This window comes from Microcaecilia unicolor, chromosome 1 (assembly GCF_901765095.1).
Source record: "Microcaecilia unicolor chromosome 1, aMicUni1.1, whole genome shotgun sequence".
Classification (NCBI taxonomy): domain Eukaryota; kingdom Metazoa; phylum Chordata; class Amphibia; order Gymnophiona; family Siphonopidae; genus Microcaecilia; species Microcaecilia unicolor.
Window position 1 is genome coordinate 725890400 of NC_044031.1, and position 22616 is coordinate 725913015.

General features: G+C 43.9%; 1 protein-coding gene across 1 annotated transcript in view; it reads right to left on the bottom strand.

Annotated features, from left to right (window-relative positions):
* The window catches only part of BNC1 (basonuclin 1), a 221386-nt gene extending 199945 nt beyond the window's left edge, over nucleotides 1-21441 (bottom strand). The window contains exon 1 of the mRNA XM_030189620.1: nucleotides 21298-21441. Within this exon, the coding sequence (XP_030045480.1) occupies nucleotides 21298-21303 (6 nt within the window). The 5' untranslated portion in view covers nucleotides 21304-21441. The remainder of the gene's footprint in view (nucleotides 1-21297) is intronic.
* Nucleotides 21442-22616: the final 1175 nt, after the last annotated feature.

Below are 22616 nucleotides of genomic sequence, written 5' to 3' on the forward strand. Positions count from 1 at the left end.
TTCGTTGCCAGAGAATGTAGTAAAAGCAGTTAGCTTAGCGGGGTTTAAAAAAAGGTTTGGCTATCTTCCTTAAAGAAAAGTCTATCCTGAATACCTTAGTGGTTTGATTGGAATTTTCCCGGTGTTAACATGGGGAAAAGGAAAGGGAAACCAAGGATACTAACCTCCTCGAGCCCTGTGGAGACCCCAACCATCCATCAAACTACCCTGGAAAATTTGGGAATTTGGAGGCTAGGAGAGCCGGTGTCTGCTTCAACGGAATCCGCAACTTCGGAAGTGGACCGCAGCGTCGATGGAGTTTCCCTTAGTCCTCCCTCTTGCACAGCACCTCCAATGCCAAGTAGTGGACCTATGCTGACAGGGACACAGTGTGCAGGGGTGTCCATCAGGGGTTCGGCTTCCGCCACTGATAGAGGAGGACCTGTGGCTGCGCAAACCCTGAGAGCAGATACTTCAGAGGAGAACCAGGCGTTTCAACTTGCTTCCCCTCCCAGAAGCAACGGAGAAGTGAAGAGACCAGCTGTGGTAACATTAGAACTTTTATGGGATGCAATCCAGGGACTAAATTCTTCTCTCCTTCAGGTATCTAACACCTTTAAATGAGAAATTGTGGAAATGAAACAATCTTTTCAAACTTTGTCTGATAATGTTGATAACTACTCTCAGAGAACTGTATCATTAGAAGGGGAGGTAGCCCGTCTACAAAGTTTTTCCTCATTGGCTATTACGGACAGAGATGCACAAGCTCGTAAGTTGGAGTACTTGGAGAACCAAGGAAGGAAAAACAATTTGAGGTTCTTAAATTTCCCTGTCACCACTCATCTCAGCGCTTCATTTGCTAAAGAAATATTTTGGGGAGGTATTGGGAATACCAACTGAGGGTTGTCCACCCATAGAGCCCAATACATTACGGGCACTTCCAGACCTATTATAGGACTTCAATCTGATATGAACTTGACCGAATTTCTAGAAACTTCTTTGGAAGTGATAACAGAATGAACTACCCTTCTAGTGACATTTGCATTAGAACCAGACAAAAATATTTTTCAAATTTATTTTCGCCATATGAATGCAGAGTTTTTGGGAGCAAAAATTAAAATTTTTCCTGACCTAGCCAGGGAAACACAAAAAAGAAGGACAGGATTCTTGGTTTTAAAACCTAGAGTTCTTAATTTAGGTGGTACATTTATTGTAAAATTCCCTTGCAGGTGTTTAATTTTGTTTAACTCAATTATGTTTTTTTTAATCCAAAAAACTGCTGGAGTATATTAATTCTAAGGAGGGAGTTATAGATACCTTAGTTGCATCTAATAATTGAACTCGCTGTATATCGGCTGCGAACATTTGGCTCTCTACTGCTCTATTGATATAATAATTTTTTTGTATTTCTTTATTTCTTAGTACTTGGATCTAAAATTGTGGACAAAGTGGAAATAATTATTATTGCAATTTATTGGTTTTTTTCTTGTTAATTAAGTTGTGATATTGCTTAAACATTTATGTAAATATATAAATGTAAAATAAAATACATTCAAAAGTCTATAAGCCATTATTAAAATAAACTTGGGGAAACTCCACTGCTTATTTCTAGCATAAGGAGCATACAATGTATTGTACTGTTTTGGGATCTTGCCAGGTACTGTACTTGTAACCTGGAATGGGCACTGTTGGAAACAGGATGCTGGGCATGATGGCCCTTCAGTCTGTCCTAGTATGGCAATACTTATGTACTTATGTGAAAGTTTGCAATGGAAGGAAACTGAGCCACCATAGCAAAGTTTTGTGAGAAAATCTGAACAGGGACCTACTGAAAAAAAAAAAAGAAAACCCTTAGAGGCATACATTTTTTGCAGGTTAGCTTTTGTAAGAAAAAATTTTATCTTTGTGTGCCACTTTTTGCCAAATTCTGAATTGAGATATTTTGCATTAATATGACATAATGGCTCATTAACCAAGAATTTTAGTAAACTTTCATGCTTAGCAACTACATGCAAGTACTTATTTGTGAGCGGCCTTATTTCTTTGGTGACATTTTTGCACACAGGCCTTATGTGCAAAACAAGACAGAAATAGTGATGTAATGTGCAGTTTGACATGTGTAGATCCCCCATCTGCCAAAAAAGTTGCAGTTTAGTATATAAGGGGTCCTTTTACCAAGGTGCGCAGAACAATGGCCTGTGGTAGTGTAGGTGCGGGTTTTGGGCCCATGCACGCAGAATCATTTTTCAGCGCAGCCTTTTTAAAACGTTTGCCGAAAATGGATGTGCGGCAAAATGAAAATTGCCACATGTCCATTTTGGGTCTGAGACCTTACCGCCAGCCATTGACCTAGTGGTAAATTCTCACACGGTAACTGGGCGGTAATGACCTATGCGCGCTAAATGCTACTTGGCGCGCGTCTGATACGCATGGCCGAAAATCAGACGCACAGCAAAAATGAAATTACCACAAGAGCCACGCAGTAGCCATGTGGCAACTCCAATTTGGTGCGTGTAGATGCTTATGCAGCTGAGTAAAAGGGCCCCTCAGTTTTTAAGGAGGTTGAGCAAGTTTCTGAAACACAATTAAACAGTATAATGGCTCTCATTCTATTTTTGATGCCACTGACCACAATGAATTGTGTCTGCCAGGTACAAATCACTTAAATCCATACATTATGATCTGCTTTGATTAAACTGCTACCAGCTTTCAATGCGGCACACTCCAAATGCCAAAAATACTGCAGGACGTGTGAGCTACAACATAAAGCAGATTTTGCAAATCACCCAGAATTGTTTGCAATGCTCCAAGTTTTGCTAGTTATGAACAGGGGCCAAAAATGATCCTCCCCAGACACTAAATCATAATCTTCATGTTTTTGGTATTTCACATTCTAGCCACAGTTTCAACATCCCATATCCTATGACATTAGGGAATGATAAATCAACAAGCATGACAGCTCCCTTGTAGAGACTGGTACGGACCTGGGATCTGCCACAGCCAACACCCACAGCGTCTGCCAGATGTCTTTATGAGGTTGCTGGTATTAACCCCTTCACGAAGGATTATAAATGTTTGTAAATGGAATTTCTGGAAAGGTTTCCATTTTTTTTTAAATTCCGAATTCATCAGTCATGTTATTATGCTGAGACACTTTAACACACTAAATATAATCAAACAGTGAGTTTAAAAACTACCAACCTTTTGACTTGGAGTTAAATGCATTTTATGACTGACCAACACTAATAGTTTTTCCTAAGCAATAAAGGGCTTAATTCCCTGAAGTACAGTAAGGATTTGCTAAGCCTCTGTGTCAGCTGCTGGGGGCATTCCCAGCATCTTCCCATGGAATTTCCTTGCCACACATTAACTCACTACATTGCAGATAACATGATTCAGTTAGTCACTTCCAGAAGTGTAGCTAACGGCATCGCATTATGGGGTCCTTTTACTAAGCTGCGGTAAAAGGGAGCCTGCGGTAGCGTCAGTGCGTGTTTTTGATGTGCGCTTTGGCCCCCTTTTACCGCAGCAGGTAAAAAGGCCGTCCTTTTTTCTCAAAAACAAGTGGCCGTGCGGCAAGTGAACCACTGGTCGCATGGTCATTTTGGGGGGGAGCACTTACCACTACCCACTGAGGTGCTGGTAAGGGCTCCCCATGCTAACCTGGTAGTAGCCGAGCAGTGCACGGCGGTGCCCAATTACTGCCGGGTAAGCACCGGTGCTAAAAAAATAGAAAATATTTCTGTAGCGTCGGAAATGGCACGCCCTGGGGGTAGGAACTACCACCAGGCTCCTGCAAGTTCCAGACTGGTGCACAACAAGCCTTTTGCTGCATGTCAACCTTTAATAAAAGGGACCCTCTCTGCTACATCTATTTTAATTTATTTTAGTCACCTATTAGGATTTGCTTGATTGCCTTTCAGTAAATAATGAAGTTAGCAATTCTAATAATGCTAGCTCAGACAACAATCATACATAAATCAGAGTAACAGAAGAACATAAAATATAAGTGTTGAACTGTTAAATCATGTTAACATAGAAGCAGCAAATGCCTCAGGGGCCCTTTTACTAAGCTGCGTTAAGCGTCTACGTGTGCCCAACATGCACCGAAATGGAGTTACTGCCCGGCTACCACTTGGCTCTTGCGGTAATTTCATTTTTGATGTGCGTCCGGAAAATTATTTCGGACGCGCGCCAAGAGGCATTTGACGCACGTAGGTCATTACCGCCCAGTTACCGTGCGAGTCTTTACCACTAGGTCAATGGCTGGCCGTAAGGTCTCAGACCCAAAATGGATGCACAGCAATTTTCATTTTGCCGCACGTCCATTTTCGGTAAAAATTTTAAAAAGGCCTTTTTTTAGAGGTGCGCTGAAATATGATTCTGCGTGCACCCAAAACACACGTCTACACTACCGCAGGCCATTTTTCTGTGTGCTTTTGTAAAAGGACCCCTTAGTGCTCAATCTGCAGAGAAATCCGCAGCTCACACTCCAGTAAAGTTAGGGAAGACCTGACTGAAGAATATGGTTAACCCCTTTTAAACGCTCAGCAAGGAATACTCCTGCCTTAAATACAGCGGTACAGTGTTCCAGAGATCGAGGGCTAAGAATGTAAATAAGGAGTGGCAGTGACCACACAGGAACTACTTCAATATAAACTGCAAGACACAGTCTATACCTTCCATCTGCCAAGTCTGCATCCCAGTGGCGTTCTGTGCTTGGCTGACACCCAGGGCGGATCGCCGCTGCGCGCACCCCCCAGGTGCAGTGCAACACAGCACCCCCCCTGGCGTCGGCACCCCCCCTGGTGTGGACCCTAACCCCCCGGCGCAGCGCCTCTCACTCCCCCGACAGTCCCCACCTGCCTACCAGCTGAGCTCTGGCCGGCACCTCCAATCTGCAGCGCTGCTGACTTTAAATGAAGAAAACCGTCTCGTTGTTGGCCCTTCACTCACTGAGTCCCGCCCTCGAGGAAATAGGAAGTTATATCAGAGGGCGGGACTCAGTGAGTGAAGGGCCAACGACGAGATGGTTTTCTTCATTTAAAGTCAGCAGCGCTGCAGATTGGAGGTGCCGGCCGCAGCTCAGCTGGTAGGCAGGTGGGGACTGTCGGGGGGAGTGAGAGGCGCTGCGCCGGGGGGGGATGGACGGAGCACCCCCCCACCTGTTGACACCCGGGGCAGACCGCCCCCACTGCCCCGCCCTTGCTACGCCACTGCCGCATCCATTCTCCACCCCAGTAAAATTAGCATACACCAACTACAGACACCACATTGGCTGTTAACACAAAAGTAATAAAACAGACCCTCAGAATGTTTAATAAAGCATGAGTTTTCAGCCTTAAATTACTTTTTTAGCTCCTTAATAATAATTCAAAACTCAACATCTACCTCCATTTACTCATAGTAGTTAGGACATCTAAAGGCAATTCGTGAAAAAAAACAAATTCTCACTCTAAACTAGTAGCAGTCACAATAGTGGATGAGCACAAACAATTTGATAAAACTAAAAATATGTAAGATATGAAGGCTAAAATCCTAAATATCAAGAAGACTGAATGGACTCAATGAAGTCCTGCACTTCGGCACAGCAAATGCCTGCATCAGGAGTCAAAGATATTCCAGTCTAGTTGACAATGGAAAATTGTTAGCCAGTGAATGGCAGTACAGGGACATCAGCCAATAAGTCACACTAGTACATAAAGATGTAGAAAGGAGGTTGTTTGTGTGTCAAAAAAGGCATCATAAGAGAATAAATACATAAGTATTGCCATAATGGGACAGACCGAAGGCCCATAAAATAGTTTATTTATTTATTTATTTTATGGCATTTGTATCCCACATTATCCCACCTCTTTGCAGGCTCAATGTGGCTTACATTTCATCATGGATACTGGAAATAGCATTGAATATACATTTGGTTTACAGAGGGTTTTGTGTTACTTGGTAGTAAGATAGATGAGGGCGTTACAGCAGAAAGACATTATAACACATTATAAGACAGTCTTAAAGTTTTAAGACTATACAGTTACACATGTTGAATTATACAGTTACACATGCTGATCTCTGTGATATAACACATAGGGTGGCATTTTCGAAACGTCCAAGTTGCGATTTGGACGTACTTGCAAAACGGCAATATCCAGGGGCGGGGAAACCTGTATTTTTGAAATAAGATGGACATCCATCTTTCGTTTCGAAAATACCGTCAAAGATGTCCAAATCCTTAAATTTGGACGTCTGTAGACATGGAAGTTTCTTTCGGCGATTTTCGAAACCAAAGACGTCCATGTCAAAAACGTTCAAATGCAAGCCATTTGGGCGTGGAAGGAGCCAATATTTGTAGTGCACTGGTCCCCCTGACACGTCAGGACACCAACCAGGCACCCTAGGGGGCATTGCAGTGGACTTCATAAAATGCTCCCAGGAACATAGCTCCCTTACCTTGTGTGCTCAGCCCCCAAAAACCCACTACCCCCAACCGTACACCATTACCATAGCCCTTACGGGTGAAGGGGGGCACCTATATGTGGGTACAGTGGGTTTGTGGTGGGTTTTGGAGAGTTCACTGTTTCCTCCACAAATGTAACAGGTGGGGGGGGGGGTATGGGCCTGGGTCCACCTGTCTGAAATGCACTGCAGTACCCACTAAAACTGCTCCTGGGACCTGCATGCACTGTCATGGACCTGAGTACGACATCTGAGGATGGCACGACATATTTTTAAACATGTTAGTGACCACTGGGGGAGTAACGGGAGGTCATCCCCGATTCTCTCTGGTGGTCATCTGGTCATTTCTGGCACCTTTTTGTGCCTTATTCATTAACAAAACACGTCCGGGTGAAAATGTCCAAGTGTTCGGCACACCCAAGTCCCGCCTTCGCTACGCCTCCCCTTGAACTTTGGACGTACTTGCAACGGACTGCAGTTGGAGACGTCCAAAATCAGGTTTCGATTATACCAACTTGGACGTCTCTGGGAGAAGGACATCCATCTTCCGATTTATGTGGAAAGATGGACATCCTTCTCTTTCGAAAATCAGTCCAATAGTAACATAGTAAATGATGGCTGATATCGACCTGAACGGTCCATCCAGTTTGCCCAATAGTCATACTCATCAATTCATGATTAAACCAACAATGAACGTGATATTACTTGATAACTGTTTTTCTTTGGCATTTCTGAGATATAGACCCCGTAGAAGTCCACCCGGCACTTTCCTTAGGTTCCAACTATAGGAGCTGCCGTCAAAGCCCACTCCAGCCTATCTGAATCCATCTTGTCATTTGCAGGACACAGACTGTCAAAGTCTGCCTGGCACTGTCCTCATGGTCCAATGACTAGGGTTGCCACTGAAGACCTCCCAAGCCCATCTTAAACTGGATTGCCATATACAGGACACAGACCACACAAATCTGCCCTGCAAAAGCTTTAGTTCTTCACAGCCAGTCACCATCTAAGCACCATTCAACACATCAATATACATGCAGCCATTTAAGTTTTATTTTTTAATACCATTCATTTTCTAATTAGAGATCCTCTGTGTTTATCCCACACATTTTTTAAATTCTGCCATCGTTTTTGTCTTCACCACCTCCCTCGGGAGGGCATTTCAGGCATCAACCACCCTCTCCTCGAAAAAGAATTTCCTGATCTTACTCCTAACTCTACCACCTCACAACCTCAATTCTTGTCCTCTAGTTTTACTGTTTTCCCTTCTCTGGAAAAGATTTGTTTGTACATTATATTTGTTTCTATAATTGTAGGTGAAACAAGTAGCTGAACACATATGGGCAAGGGTGAAAAAAAATTAAAACACATTTAACTTCAAGTAATAAAGCATTCCAATGCCTGCCTAAAAAGCCACGTCTTCAGGGCAGTTTTAAATTTAGGCTGAGAAGAGATGGACCTTAGATCTGGAGGAAGATTATTCCAGAGTGAGAGGGTGCAGCAAAGGAAAACTGTCTTACAATAGGAAACTTGCTACCTCCGCTTGGCTCAGTAAAAGGTCACCGCGATGTACAAAATAAAATATAGAAAGGAGCTAACCATTTGCGAGAACTAAATGACAAAACAGTCATAGGAATATAGGGTCAGATATATGGCGCTTAAAAAATCCACGCAGTAAACATTTATGCCTAAGTGTATTCTATAAGATTTAGGCATGGTATACAGAATACGCATAGTTGATAATCCAACGGCTAAAACTACGCACCTCCGTTTACAACAATGAAAATGTGGCATAAATCCCTGAACGTAGATTTACATGGACTGGGCCATATTCTATAACAATGGGTGTAAATTTAGGAATGCCAATGAAACACCCACTTCCACACCCATGGCCATGCCCCTTTTGAACTGCATGCTTTAGAACTTAGGCACAGTTCATACAGAACACGCTTAGCGACTTATGCGCGTAAATTCTAACTATTGCCAATTGCTCATTATTGCTTGGCTGTTACAAATGCTGATTGGCTTGTTAAGCCAATTAAGTTATAAACGTTATAGAATACACTTAGGATTTCAGCGCAGAAAGCTATGTGCGATATATAGAAACTGGCAGTTTGCTATTGAGACAGATATGGGGAAGCAACTGCTTTCCCCAGGATTGGTAGTATGGAATGTTGCTACTAATTGGATTTCTGCCAGGTACTTGTGACCTGGCCACTGTTTGGAAACAGGATACTGGGCTAGATGAACCATTGGTCTCACCCAGTATGGCTACTCTTACGTTCAGAGTACAGCCAAGGTGCCCCTTTTTTTATGGGAGCGGTTGTTATAAAAGAATGAAAATCCTGTAAGAGTAGACTGTTGCAAGTAGGAGGTGTTGCAAGTAAGAAATCTCAAGGTCAGTTAGTCAGGTTTCAGTCAAGCATAACATGTCAAATTTTAAGTCAAGTAAAAGGTCCTGTATCGGATGTTTTTTTGCCCCTAACTGAGGCCTATAGAAAGAGAATCCAGAGCCGTCTGTCGAAGCGTTGAGACAGAAGTGGTGGTAAGCGAAGGAATTAATATCAGTTGCCTTACCGGGAAGGAGAGAGGTACAGGACTTGTAAGAGAAGAAGCTGGCATGTGGCCCCAACGCACCGAAATCACATCAGGAGGCAACATAGCATCAGGAAGAGCGAACGGAAGACAAGGACTGGAAGGAGTACACTCTTCCCACTTCCTCCTCTACCACCTTCCTCTCTTACCCATCTTACTTACCCACTTTTATTGTTCACCTATTTACTATATTTAGCTGTTTTATCCTTTTTGCATTTTCTTGTAAACCTATTATATATTATGTAAGCCACATTGAGCCTGCTAATAAGTGGGAAAGCGCGGGGTATAAATGTTACAATACTGATGCTGCTTTACGGGCGCAGAGCCTGAAACACCACATTTGCAGCACGGTAACTGGGAGAGCAAGATCAGCACAGGAGTGCTCAACAATGCGCCTTAACCATATGTGCCGACATATACTATTATCAACTGGCCCCAATATTGATAACACCCTCATCCTCCCCGTCTCATCTGCCCGCAACCTCGGAGTCATCTTTGACTCCTCTCTCTCCTTCTCTGCGCATATCCAGCAGATAGCCAAGACCTGTCGCTTCTTCCTCTTTAACATCAGCAAAATTCGCCCTTTCCTCTCTGAACACACCACCCGAACTCTCGTCCACGCTCTCATTACCTCTCGCCTAGACTACTGCAACTTACTCCTCACCGGCCTCCCACTTAGCCATCTATCCCCCCTTCAGTCTGTTCAGAACTCTGCTGCACGTCTCATATTCCGCCAGAACCGATATACTCATATCACCCCTCTCCTCAGGTCACTTCACTGGCTTCCGATCAGATACCGCATTCAATTCAAGCTTCTCCTTCTTACCTACAAATGCACTCAGTCTGCTGCCCCTCACTACCTCTCTACCCTCATCTCCCCTTACGTTCCCGCCCGTAACCTCCGTTCACAGGATAAATCCCTCCTCTCAGTACCCTTCTCCACCACCGCCAACTCCAGGCTCCGCTCATTCTGCCTCGCCTCACCCTATGCTTGGAACAACCTTCCTGAACCCTTACGCCAAGCCCCCTCCCTGCCCGTCTTCAAGTCTTTGCTTAAAGCCCACCTCTTCAATGCTGCGTTCGGCACCTAACCCTTACCGTTCAGTGAATCCAGAATGCCCCAATTTGACTGCCCCTATCGGACCGACCGTTCACTTGTCTATTAGATTGTAAGCTCTTTGAGCAGGGACTGTCTCTCTTTGTTAAATTGTACAGCGCTGCGTAACCCTAGTAGCGCTCTAGAAATGTTAAGTAGTAGTAGTAATATCATTACTTCTCACATTCTACTAAGAACGAGAATTAAAATAGCTCCCCCTCATTAGTTCTTGAATCGGTTGCTCCATGAAGCAATCACGTATTTCATCTAGGAATGTGGTTTCCCTATTGTGTCCTGACATGACATTTACCCAGTCCATAGTTTGGTGTAGTATACCCTCACCAATATGCTCTTTCCCTTCAAACACAGAACTTCTCTCCATAAAGATTACTCAGTGTATGTTTCCTGATTATCTCAATAGCTAACAATTACTTAAAAAATACTTTAAAACTACAATAAAAGATTTCTTACTTTGACTTTTCAATAATATCCAGCCAGAGTGGATCACAACAAATTATGAATGGGTAGAATGGCATAATACCTTTTATAAAGGAATATCATCACAAAAAAAAAAAACAACAACAACCCACATATATACACTTTCCAAGTCAAGGAACTGATGAATCCTAAGACATCTAGGCTTACATTTTGTCCTTTCTATCCCTGGATTCAGTTTAAGCTTAGGTATTTTCTTCTTACTGTGTAATATGACTACGGGAATGGCCAAGAAGTACCATTATATAAATATCCAGATGAAAAAAGATAAGAGAAAAATTCTAATATTAATGTTTCCAAGATTCCAGACACGGGGGGTGGGGGGGGGGGGGTTCAGATAGTCTGGTATGAATTCAGAAGTTGTTCACTGTTAACACTTCTGAACTAAATTTACATATTTAGAAGGATCCATTAAGGCAGTTTGTTAGAACTAAACTGCAAAGATTAACAGAATTCAGAACAAAACTACAAGGCTAAAAGTGTAATTCTGTGCCTCCTTTCCCACCACTGCCAGTTTCAATGGACATAGTAAGGCAATACTCTCTATAAATTTGCCAGATTTTTGTCAAGTTTTACCACACGTACACCAAAATATGGAAAAAACTGGAATCCACATAAAACACGAGTCAGGCTACACCTGCAGAAGGATGCTGTAGCTGGAATCAGAGAAACAGAAATGTCCCTCTGAGGTTACTGCATAAAGGAGGCCTGCAATGGTAAGCAGGTTCCTTTGCTAGTCTGCTTTGCTTGACTCATCCCCAGCGTCCAAGCAGAAAGAAAGCAAACTGTCTTCTTGCTTTCTGAGCTATGCCGTTCTTTACCTGTGACTCAGAAAACAGTTTCTCAAATTTATGGATATTCCGTTTCACCTTCAGACTTCTAAAATTTCTCCCCACTCATTTGTTTTGTACAGTAGATTAAAAGGCTAAAATTTGTCCAGATACTATCTAAGGGGCCCTTTTACAATGCTCGGTAGAGCTACTGTGGCGTTGGGCGTGTGTGCCAATCTGGCACTACTGCCAGCCCACCATGAAGCCAGCGGCAGTGCAACCCCTGCCATGTACCATTTCCAGCGTGACAAATTATTTTTTTGCACCGGGGTTTACACAGCGGTAAGCGCTACCTGGTTACCACCGGGTTAGCATGGGAGCCCTTACCGCCTCCTAAATAGGTGGCGGTTAAGGGCTACCCCCAAGAAATGGCCACGTGGCATGTGTGCACTTACCACACAGCCATTTCCTTTTTTTGTGTGTCTTTTATTCGCTGTGGTAAAAGGGGCCTCGGCACGTGGCAAATTCATGCACTGATGCTACTGGAGGGCCCCTTTTACCGCAGCTTGGCAAAAGGGGTCCTAAATGACAACAGGGCTTTAAACAAGTTGGTAGTTTCAAGGGTACGTTTGATTGTCCACTTCACGTCAGACCATCAAAGCGGATTGCATACAATAATATTAAATGGGGAAAAAAAAAAGGTTACAATCTAATAGAAGTAGCAGAAAATATAAAACAATGTAAAACACCACTAAACTGCTGCATTCCTACAGACCCCAGGATGCGAAGCGGTACACTTCCCTACAAGGCCATAATCACACAGTAAAAGTTGATATTTGCATTTGTTGTGCTGAAAGTGCATAATTGCCCCCCTCCCCAAACCCACAAATGCTTGCTTTGTAGCTCATTATCCCCTTGAGGTAAAATTGATTTTACTTCCATATTCCACAAAGTCGATTCACCGACAGGGCTAGATTTAAAATATCAAAACCCATAGCTCAAAAATGCAAAGGGGGGGGGGGGAGCTGGATACTGGAAAGCAGGAGTGGTATTGGGTCAGAGTGTACAGTGATAGACAGCCCTCAAGTAAATAGGAGAAGGCTCTTTTATAGCCTGGATACTTGGCACCCTAGGCAGTTGTCTTATGTCTAAATCTAGGCCTGCACCAGGAACTGAAGAATTCCCACGGCAGTAGCCAGGGGTGTGCTGGTAAATTGTTAACAGGGAGCTCTCTCTCGCCAGCAAAGTAAAAGAGAATTCAGGAGGGGCCCAAGCCCACATTTTGGGATCCATTTGTTAAAGTAGCCATGGAGAACCGGCTCCCAAAATTCTTAAAAACTTAACAAACGGCTCTCGAGAGCCTGTGAGAGCCTGCTCCAGCACACCACTGGCAGTAGCACATAATCTCTCTGCCAGTGCTATTAAGGAATAAACGATGCCTGCTGAAAGCCCAAATAGAGGGGTCTGCACCTTAGCTGTCTGCAATCAAGTGTCACTTTGAGCCGAATATACGTGTCTTTCAATCACCTTCTAAATGTTTGAAAAGAAAAAACCCATAGGTGTTATCACCAAGACTGGGTTGACCCAAAGGTCCAGTGTTCAGTTCCTGCTCCTCAAGTCTGCAGATATTCAGGATGCAAAACAGGCAATATTCATAACCCCCCCCCCCCCCCCAAAAAAAAGAGAGAGAAATGCCAGAAATATTTAGGACATATATACCAGGTTCTAGAAAAGTCATGATCCATGGCTTTCAGTTGGAAAATATTCACTAAAAATGGCAAAGCCAAAAGTGAGAAACTGAAAATATAAACAAAAATTATAGGTGGCCACAAATTAAGGTTGAAAAGGATGATAGCTTATTCAAGCAAAGGGCAGCTGCCAGGCTAAAACACACAGAGCGAGTGACTGAATGGCTCTTGCCACGGTTAGGCCACTAGACCACCAGGGTGCCCAAGTTATACCCAAGGGAAGGGGAAGGCTGTGTGTGGCAGTGACATGATGTTAGGGGGAACAGAGGATGTGTGTAGCAGTGGCAGCAGCTGCAGAAGTAGAGAGTGGGGGAGTTGTGGTTTCAACAAAACGTGAACCCGGATTTCGGGCTGGTTTTGATGAAAAACTGAAATTCGGTCAGCCTCTCCTGCAATATGCTCCAGGATGGTCAGTGCTGGTTACACAGACCAATGCTCAGGCCACTTACAAGGCAGTGTTGTGACACAAGCTCCAGACAGCCTCCAACCTGCTCCGACTGCTGGCACCAATATGCGGCTCTAAACGAGCTCCACCCACTGAAGGCACTGGCGCTGACAGACTGCACCCCATCCTGACTGCTGTCACAAAACAGGAGGTGTGGGGCAGTCCCCATTGCTGTTGAGTGAGACACTAAGGACCCAAATTCAGCAGCTGGAAATGCAACAAGAAGCTCCATCATACATGTCAGACCTAATTGACTAACCTGCACGAATCATCAAAAGTTCATCACGTACCTTCTTAAACCTCCACTACCCCAATTGTAGAGGACTCAAATACAAATCACTACATGCATCTACCTTCACATACCTCTGCACAAAATCATGGAATAAACTACCGAATGCTATAAAAACGCATGACTTGACAACCTTCCGGAAGTTATTGAAGACGCACCTGTTCGAAGAGACTTACAATAAAAAATCCTCCTTAATGACTTGATTGCATTCTATATCTAATCCAACTAATACTGATCCCTTCTAATTTGATTACGTTAATCACATTATCACTATTGGTCATTATATCTTACCTGTTTTATTTTGTGTTATGTAAATAAATCTACTGACCTATGTACCTAATTTCTTACACAGTAATATGTTAAATTAGACCATACCTCTTACTCTGTTTATGATTATACCTTTTGCAACATTGAGCCTGCAAATAGGTGGGAAAATGTGGGGTACAAATGCAGCAAATAAATAAACAAAGGTAACAGGCGAAGTTATCCCGGGAGTTGAGAAAACCTCCTCCTGTGTGGCTGAAGATGATATTGTTTCATCCAGGTTTTGGTTGCTGTACCCAGTAAGAACCAGTAAGAAGCTGACTATTTTATCAGTTCCATCAGTGCCTCCCTCTGCATGTTTTGAGAGAAAAGTGTTGGTTTGTTTAGAAACTTCTATTCAGACTTGTTCGACTGAACTTTCTTCCCTTGTACAGTCAAGTTCATACCATAGCTCAAAACACATGAGGCAGTGGCGTAGCCAAGGGTGGGCTGGGGTGGGCCCAGGCCCACCCACTGTAGGTTCAGGCCCACCTAGTAGCAGCACACCTATAATGTGGCTGGCAGGGACCCCAAGCCCCACCAGCCAAAAACTCCCAACAACTGTTTGCTGCCGGTGAAAATCTGCTATTTAAAAGATATACGGGGGGGAGAGGGGATGTTTGAAAGACTATATGGCATGCAGGCAAGAGAGAGAGAAACCAAATCACTTGTAGGACAAGGTGGAGTTCTGCCCACCCTCCTTGGGTCCAGGCCCACCCAAACTTGGGTGTCTGGCTACGCCCCTGACATGAGGGAAATATGAAAAAGAGTTTAAAGAACAGATAGAGATGTTGAAAAGAGAGACCAATAAATTTAAAGACGTTCAAACTGCTTTAATTAAAAATAAAGAGGCCCTCAATAGGAGGATGGCGTGTTTGGAGAATTACACTAGGCATTTGAATTTATGGGTACTGAATTTCCCTAGGACTGAAGGAATATTGTCTCTTGAAACATGCAAAAGTTATCTTCTGGAGTTAGCTGAGGCTATACATCCAACTAGTAGAGCATACGTTCTGCAAAAGGAAACCTACCCAGGAAGGGAACAATACCTCTACATGCTCCTTTGATAATTTGGATCCTTCTGGTGTATTAAGATCTGCTACCGCAGTGGTGGAACAAGCCTACCCTTTTGATTTCTCTGGTGTTTGAACAGGATTAGAACTCTTTGACGAGACTTCACTTTCACAAGACTATTAAGATTTTGAAGGACAAAACATTTGGATTTTTCCTGATCTTTCTAGGTCCACTCAGGAGAGGAAGTAGTTATTTTGTTGAGATACACCAAGAGGTGGTTATGCATGGTGCTATAGTTCATTTGCAATTGTCCTGTAAATGTATAGTGATATTTGCTAATGAAAAATGTGTGATTTTTGCTCACCCACAATTTAGGTCTCTTAGATATTAGAGGGTCCTTTTACTAAGGAATGATAGAAAGTGGCTGGCACTGCGATTACTGCATGGATTTTCCACACACTCCAGCCACTTTATAGCACAGCTGAAATTTTTTTTTTTTTTAATGGTTGTTAAGAGGTTCCAAAACTTTTTTGGTTCGTGGCACCCTTAGTATCTGAGCAATTTTTCGCAGCACAACCCCCACCCCCCCTCCAGCCACATGGGTCTCCCCTTTCCCTGCAGCCTCTTTTTTCCCCAAAGTCCAGCACAACCATTCCCTGCAGCCTCTCTCCTCCCATAAATCCAGCACACCTCTGCCTTACCCTCCCCAAATCCAGTATCGCTCGCTACCTTCCTTCTTTCCTGCAGGTCCAGGATCACTGCCGTTTCCTTCTCCTTTCCCCGCTGCTGCTACAATGCTTGCAGCTTACATTTTTGGGCTGTCCACGATTCACACAGGCAAGCACTCCAGGGCCTTCCCAGTCTGCCATGTCTGACCCCCTCTGCCTGATGCGGCAGAGGGCTGTGTGAACCGGACGGTCCGAAAATGTAAGCTGCAAACACTGCAGCAGGGGAAGAAGTAAGAAGCGGCAAACTCCAAACCTGCAGGAAGAGAAACTAGGGAGCGATGCTGGATTGTGGTCGACGGGAGGTCAAGATTTTCCGCAGCACCCCCTGAGAGTTTGCTGCGGTACACCAGGGTGCCGCGGCACACAGTTTGGGAAGCGCTGGGCTACATGCTAATTTCCCCATTAGCGCATGGCCATTACCATTGGGAGCCCTTACCGCCATTATTAAATCCACTGCTTATTTCTCCATACCCTAATGATCCAACCTAAACGCCCTGCTACATAATGAAACTAATACTAGAACTGGACAAAACTTCTCTCTTCTTCCTTGATTACCTAATGTCTTCCACTCGTGAACTTTAACACACTGCCACTCTGTATCTGCCATACCGGAATTGGCGATCGCCATCTCGGTACTATGTAAGCCACATTGAGCCTGCAAATAGGTGGGAAAATGTGGGATACAAATGCAATAAATAAATAAAATGTATTGAACTTTTTCAGGATCTTGCCAGGTATTTGTGACTTGGATTGGCCACTGTTGGAAACAGGATGCAGGGCCTGATGGGTCTTTGGTCTGTCCCAGTGTGGCAATACTTATGTACTTCCATGCTACTCCTGCACTAATTGGTTAGCACACAGTAATATGCCCGTGTTACCCGATTAGCGCAGAACACTAGACAACACATTCTACGGAGTAATGAATGCAGCTGCTGCCCTAATTACCGTGGGACACCTCAGCGCATCCCTCGGTAGTGCCCTTTTACCGTGTGGTAGGCCCACGTTAGGCCTACTGCACCTTAGTACAAGGGCCCCTAAGAGAATTTGGAAATGGGGGACCAGGAGCTATACCTCTGAGCTATTTTTGATTTGTAAATTAATGTCCTGTTTACAGTCTCATGAGTGACATTATAAAGTTTTCTTTTTTGTTTTGATAAACTCCCTGAAGTTTCCCAGTTTCTGCCCCCTTTTATAGTGGGCTTTGGACTCTATGCAACAATTTTCTTTATTTCCTTTTTATTTTTCTTTGTTTATTCATTATGGATGTTTTGTATGAAGACCGATTTCCTATTGCAAGAGTTCTCTTGTAAAATGTTGAAAGTATCGATAAATAAAACATTTTTTTAAGGAGCTGGTCTCTGATAAAGGTGGAATAAAATATTTACACTTATATAAAACCTTGGGAGCAATTAATTACCCTACTTTCTAAAGTTTTGATATAACATTTTCACAGGTAACCCCATACAGAATTTTTCAAATATTCGGCCAGTAACAACCAGTTGGTAGTCAAAAAGCTATTGTGATAAGTTATCCTAGAGCAGACAAATTTATACCCTGTTGCATATTTCATGCAAAATCTCCCAAAGTTGTTCTGTAATGTTGTCCTTTTCAAAAATTACTGACACCCTAATGTACAATATTGTCAAATTTCAGTCAGTCAATCATAATATGTAGTTTTCTGTCTATGAATGAAAAACTGCATTATCAAATTTGACTAAAAGGGAATGATTTACAGAATACAAAAATTGAAAATTTGGAAAATGCCTTAAGGCGAAAATACTTTGTGATTTGTGACTTATTAACTTTCTCAACGTGCTACATTCAAATGTTACCCCTCTGAAATATTAAAAGTACCAGAGGAATCATATCCACTGGTTATTTTGGTTGAAATGTCTATGTAATTGTGTACTTAAGTTAAATTCCACTAAGTATGTTTACATTGGACTTAACTGCTACATCTTCTGCTTCACCTTTACCTATAAACAAAAAAACAAAAATGACCCACTGAAATAACAAAAATAAGTGTGAATAGACAAGATGTGTACAAAGGAAGGAAAAAGCCCCAAAGAGCTCCAGATCCATAGATCTATAGAGCTAAAGGCGATCACAATGATCTGTTCCTCATCACTGGCTAAAAAACCTTTCCAGTGTTCAAAATAAATTCACTGTATGTCTTGCTGTGTGTAGTGTTTTGAATTGATTGACTCCACATCATTTTGGATTATTTTGTAGTTGATTCTAATCACCTTTACCTATGCCAGTAATGTCTACTCCATAATGATATTTAGCTCAGGTTTAGCTTCTTTCTGGATGTGTATGGCATGTGCGTCTAGCCCCGTCCTTAGCCGTTTTCAAGTCCAAACTTAAAGCCCACCTCTTTACCACTGCTTTTGACTCCTAACCACTACTCACTTGTCCTGTCCTTTATCCTCACCTATTTATTCCCTTACCCTTAATCGTTCTGTCTGTTTACCTGTCTTATCTAGATTGTAAACCAGTTAAACAAAAATTAATCCCAAAATTAGCTCCCTCAAATCTAGTGTGGGGTCAACCTTCTATCTATATTTTGTTTCCACTTTACTCTTCTCTGGTTTTATTTTTGGACATTATCTAGATTGTAAGCTCTTTGAGCAGGGACTGTCTTTTTGTGTATGGTGTACAGCGCTGCGTATGCCTTGTAGCGCTATAGAAATGATAAATAGTAGTAGTAGTACTCCCTCAGATGGAAGTTGTATTGAGTCCTATTGAGGGCTTCACAAATCTCCCTGCACATTTTGGGGCCCTTTTACTAAAGGGTTGGCGTGCAGTTAAAAGTGGCGGGGGGGGGGGGTCGGTAGCTCTAGGGGGGGGGGGCTAAAATGTGCCCCCTCACCTCAGGGTCTGGACCCCCCTCCCGCCGAAGTCTGGCTATGCCCCTGCTCAGCGCATGGCAAAAACACGCACTGCCGCTAGCACAGGGCCCCTTTTACTGCAGCTTATTAAAAGGGCCCGTTTGACCGAGATTTAGCACTCAGACACCTATATGCAAGATCAGACTTCAGGGGTTAGGGATACCAAACAATGGAGAAGCAGAAGAGGAGAAGGCAGCCCTAGTTCCACAGAAGCACCTCTCTGAAGCAGCATAGGCATATGACCCCAAAGTAAGTGAGAGTAGGCTCCTCTTTTGCCCAGATATTTGGCACCTCCAAAATGCTATACCCTAGGTCAGCGATTCCCAAACCTGTCCTGGGGGAATCCCAGCCAGGTAGGTTTTCAGGATATCCACAATGAACATGCATGAGATACATTTACATGCCAAGGAGGCAGTGTATGTAAACCTCTCTCATGCATGTTCATTGTGGATATCCTGAAAACCTGCCTGGCTGGGGTTCCCCCAGGACAGGTTTGGGAATCGTTGACCTAGGTAGCTGCCTATGTCACATCCAGGGCCTGGACGTGACTCCAGATTTATAACTTTATTTATCCTTGTAGGACATTACTACTGACCTCCATTGTACACCAATCCTCGACATCATCAGTTTGTCCTGAACTGATTTCTCACTGTGGATGAAAATGACTTATACGGGAATTTCTTATTTTTTTTTAAATTTATTTATTGCACTTGTATCCCACATTTTCCCACCTATTTGCAGGCTCAATGTGGCTTACAAAGACCTGTTATGGCAATGCCATTCCAGGGTAACAGATAGGAGCCGACTCTGTGGGTGCTTGAGCACCCCCAATATTAAGAAAGTTCCTTGTATGTGTCCAGGGAGGGATTATTTTCATTGGGTTTAGCACCACCAATAATTTTGAAAAGTTGGCTCCTTGGTGTTACAAAAAAGATTAAGTCTGACATAAAGAACTAAGCAACAGTTGTAGAAAGAAAGAAGACTTTCCGAATAAGGGTGGAGTGTTGGAGTGTTATAATTACCCTTGAGACACATCATGACACAACTCGGGTCATTCCTTCAATAATGTTTGCCCTCTGCAGACACTGCCATTGAAACACTAGTGTACAATATTTCCAATTTTAAGTTACAATAAACAGTTTGTGAATGAGAAATTGCACTGAATCCTATGGGGTACTAGGCATCACCTATTATGTGTTGTAATTCCAAGGTTCCATTTTGATTTGTTTGTCATTGTAGGTCATTGTCACAGACACCCAGTTATTCTACTCCCAACAACAGCCAACTTCCTCCCTGTGGATTAAAAAAAAAATACTTGTTTTCCCCAGATCGGGAAAAGATTTCTAAGCTTTCTCTGCCTAAAATGGAAACATCTCTCCCCAGAATCTAATGCACGTTATGTTGTTTTCTCTTTCCTTTAAACGCATTTCGGGGAAAAGCACCGGATTTCACACATTCACTTTTCACAAAAGTAAAGATAAACCACCGAGAGAGGACGAGTTATTACTCGCATCTCACCCACGTCAAGCATATTCCAGAATAACCCACGTTGGAGCAGGAGGAGGAGTCAGGAGAGAAGTTTGCTGGGTTAAGTCGCAGCTCTCTCTAACCTCTTATTCTCCCTCGTCGTCGCGCGGGAATGGCTCGCGGACGTCCCACTACCAATTGCGAGAGCAGCAAAGCAGCAGGCGGCATCGTCAGACCGCCAAACTTAAATGAGTGTACTAGACACGATTACTACTACTTGACATTTCTAAAGCGCTACTAGGGTTACGCAGCGCTGTACCTGTCCCATTAGATCATCGCGAACGTTTTATCATAAATTCAATCTATAACACATATGATAAAAGTATAGCCATCTTTTTTTCTTCATGTATATTATTTCCATCTGTGTCACATGCATTAACTTTATACTGCTTACATATTTAAGGTGTCTTTTTTTTATTTTAACTCCATTTAAATATGATATTGTAGTACAATTGTTATTAATGCTCTCTCTTTATTACAAAATCCCAATACAAATATTAAGAGTAAAAAAAAAAAAAAAAGAATATACATAGGGAAAGAATTGATGTGAGTGAATTGTACAACCGAGTTTCTCTAAACAGTGTGTAATATCTCTGGGGTTTTTAAGAGCCCTTGATGTGTGAATTCAGGCGGCCCGGATCGCGCGTGCGAGGATGGGGAGGAGGGAATTCGTGGTTCCCGCCTCTGCGGGGCCGGTACAGCCAGGTGAGCGTTCACAGGCAGCGCGACAGCACAAAACCGGTCTCTCTCTCTTCCCAAGTTAGCGCGCGTTAGGCTTCTCTGCGCCTTACAGCAGCGGCTCCGCTGTGGAAATGACCCGTCCCGAACTAACACTTGCGAAAGTAACTCCCTTTCCACTAGAAGTTTTCTGCAGCGCGTGCCAAGGCTGCGACAGGAGTCCCTGCGGGGGGGGGGGGGGGGATATTTATTTAGTGCATATAGATAGAGGAATCATCTCAGTGCTTACCGACATCTCTTGTTAACGGTAGGAGCGGCTTCTTCCCAACGAGCAGAACAGTCACAGCTGCGTGGGGCTCATGTTTCCAAGCCTCGTAGCTGTGGAGGGGGCTAAGCAGTGAAGCAAAGCGACTAGGTGTGTGACGTGCCGAGCTGATTGTCACCTCTTTGGCCCCCCCCCCTCCCCCCTGCTTCCCTTCATTCCGGCTGAACTGCAGAACTCCGCCCTCCGGCGAGGAAAATCCCCGAACACCTGGGCTTGGGAGTTGTTTTTCAGCAGCGACCGGGTAACTCCGTGGCTCACACAGGACACCAGCGCCGCACAGCCCTGGATACTGGACGGACAGATGAAATGACTCGGGCTGTGCAGGGCCTCCAAGAGGGGAACGTCTATGTGTGTGAGGTTTCTACTCAAAAGTAACGACTGCAACGTGCATTGTTCCGAGAAACACTGGTGTATATGCAATGCTCTGCAAGTTTTGGTACTAGTATTGCAAGAAAGCAAGAGGCAGACCATTGACATATGCCTGACTATCAATTTCAGGTAGTTTTATAACATGGGCGGGCAGCCCCCCTCCCTCATCATTATCCCCTCGCCCCACAGACGATGCATGAGATAGGTTTTATCTTTGGGAAAATTTGGCCACAGCTTTATTGCAAACACATTAACAACAACACTTCTAGGAAGCACCCGAGCCTTAGGCATGATGCTGTAGATGCTCCGGCCCTCCGCCATGCTCTCCAGCTAGAGGGCCCATGTCTCCATTCAGCATTGCGGCCAGCCATGTCTCCGCCTCCAGCGTGGCCGCACCTTCATCGGATTTTGGCACGGTGCTCCAGACCAGTGTTCCACTGCCATGTAAACCAGCGAGGTGAATAGTCTGCCAGCGGTGAGTGCCCCAGTCTCTTGCTAGAAGCTCCGATCTTCCTTCTGTCCGTTGTTCAGGCACCTCCCAGTATTCCCAGGCTCGGGTGCCTCCGCTGCTGTGACAACATACATAATTGGCAAAGCCATTCATAATGGGTAACAAAGGTAAGTGTATTAAGGCATATACCGTATTTTTCAGACTATAAGACGCACCGGACCGTAAGACGCACCTAGGTTTTAGAGGAGGGAAATAGGAAAAAATTTTTTTCCTTTTTCCCTCCTCTAAAACCTAGGTGCTCCGGTGCGTCTTGTCCGAGTTCGGGATCGCCCTCCGCCCGGCCCTGTCACCACTTCTCCCTACTCACGTCATGCGATCTTCCCTGGTGGTCTAGTGACGTTGGGACAAGAAAGAGCCCCCTCTTTACTGCCCAGCGCGCTGCTCTCCATCCTCCTGTATGCTG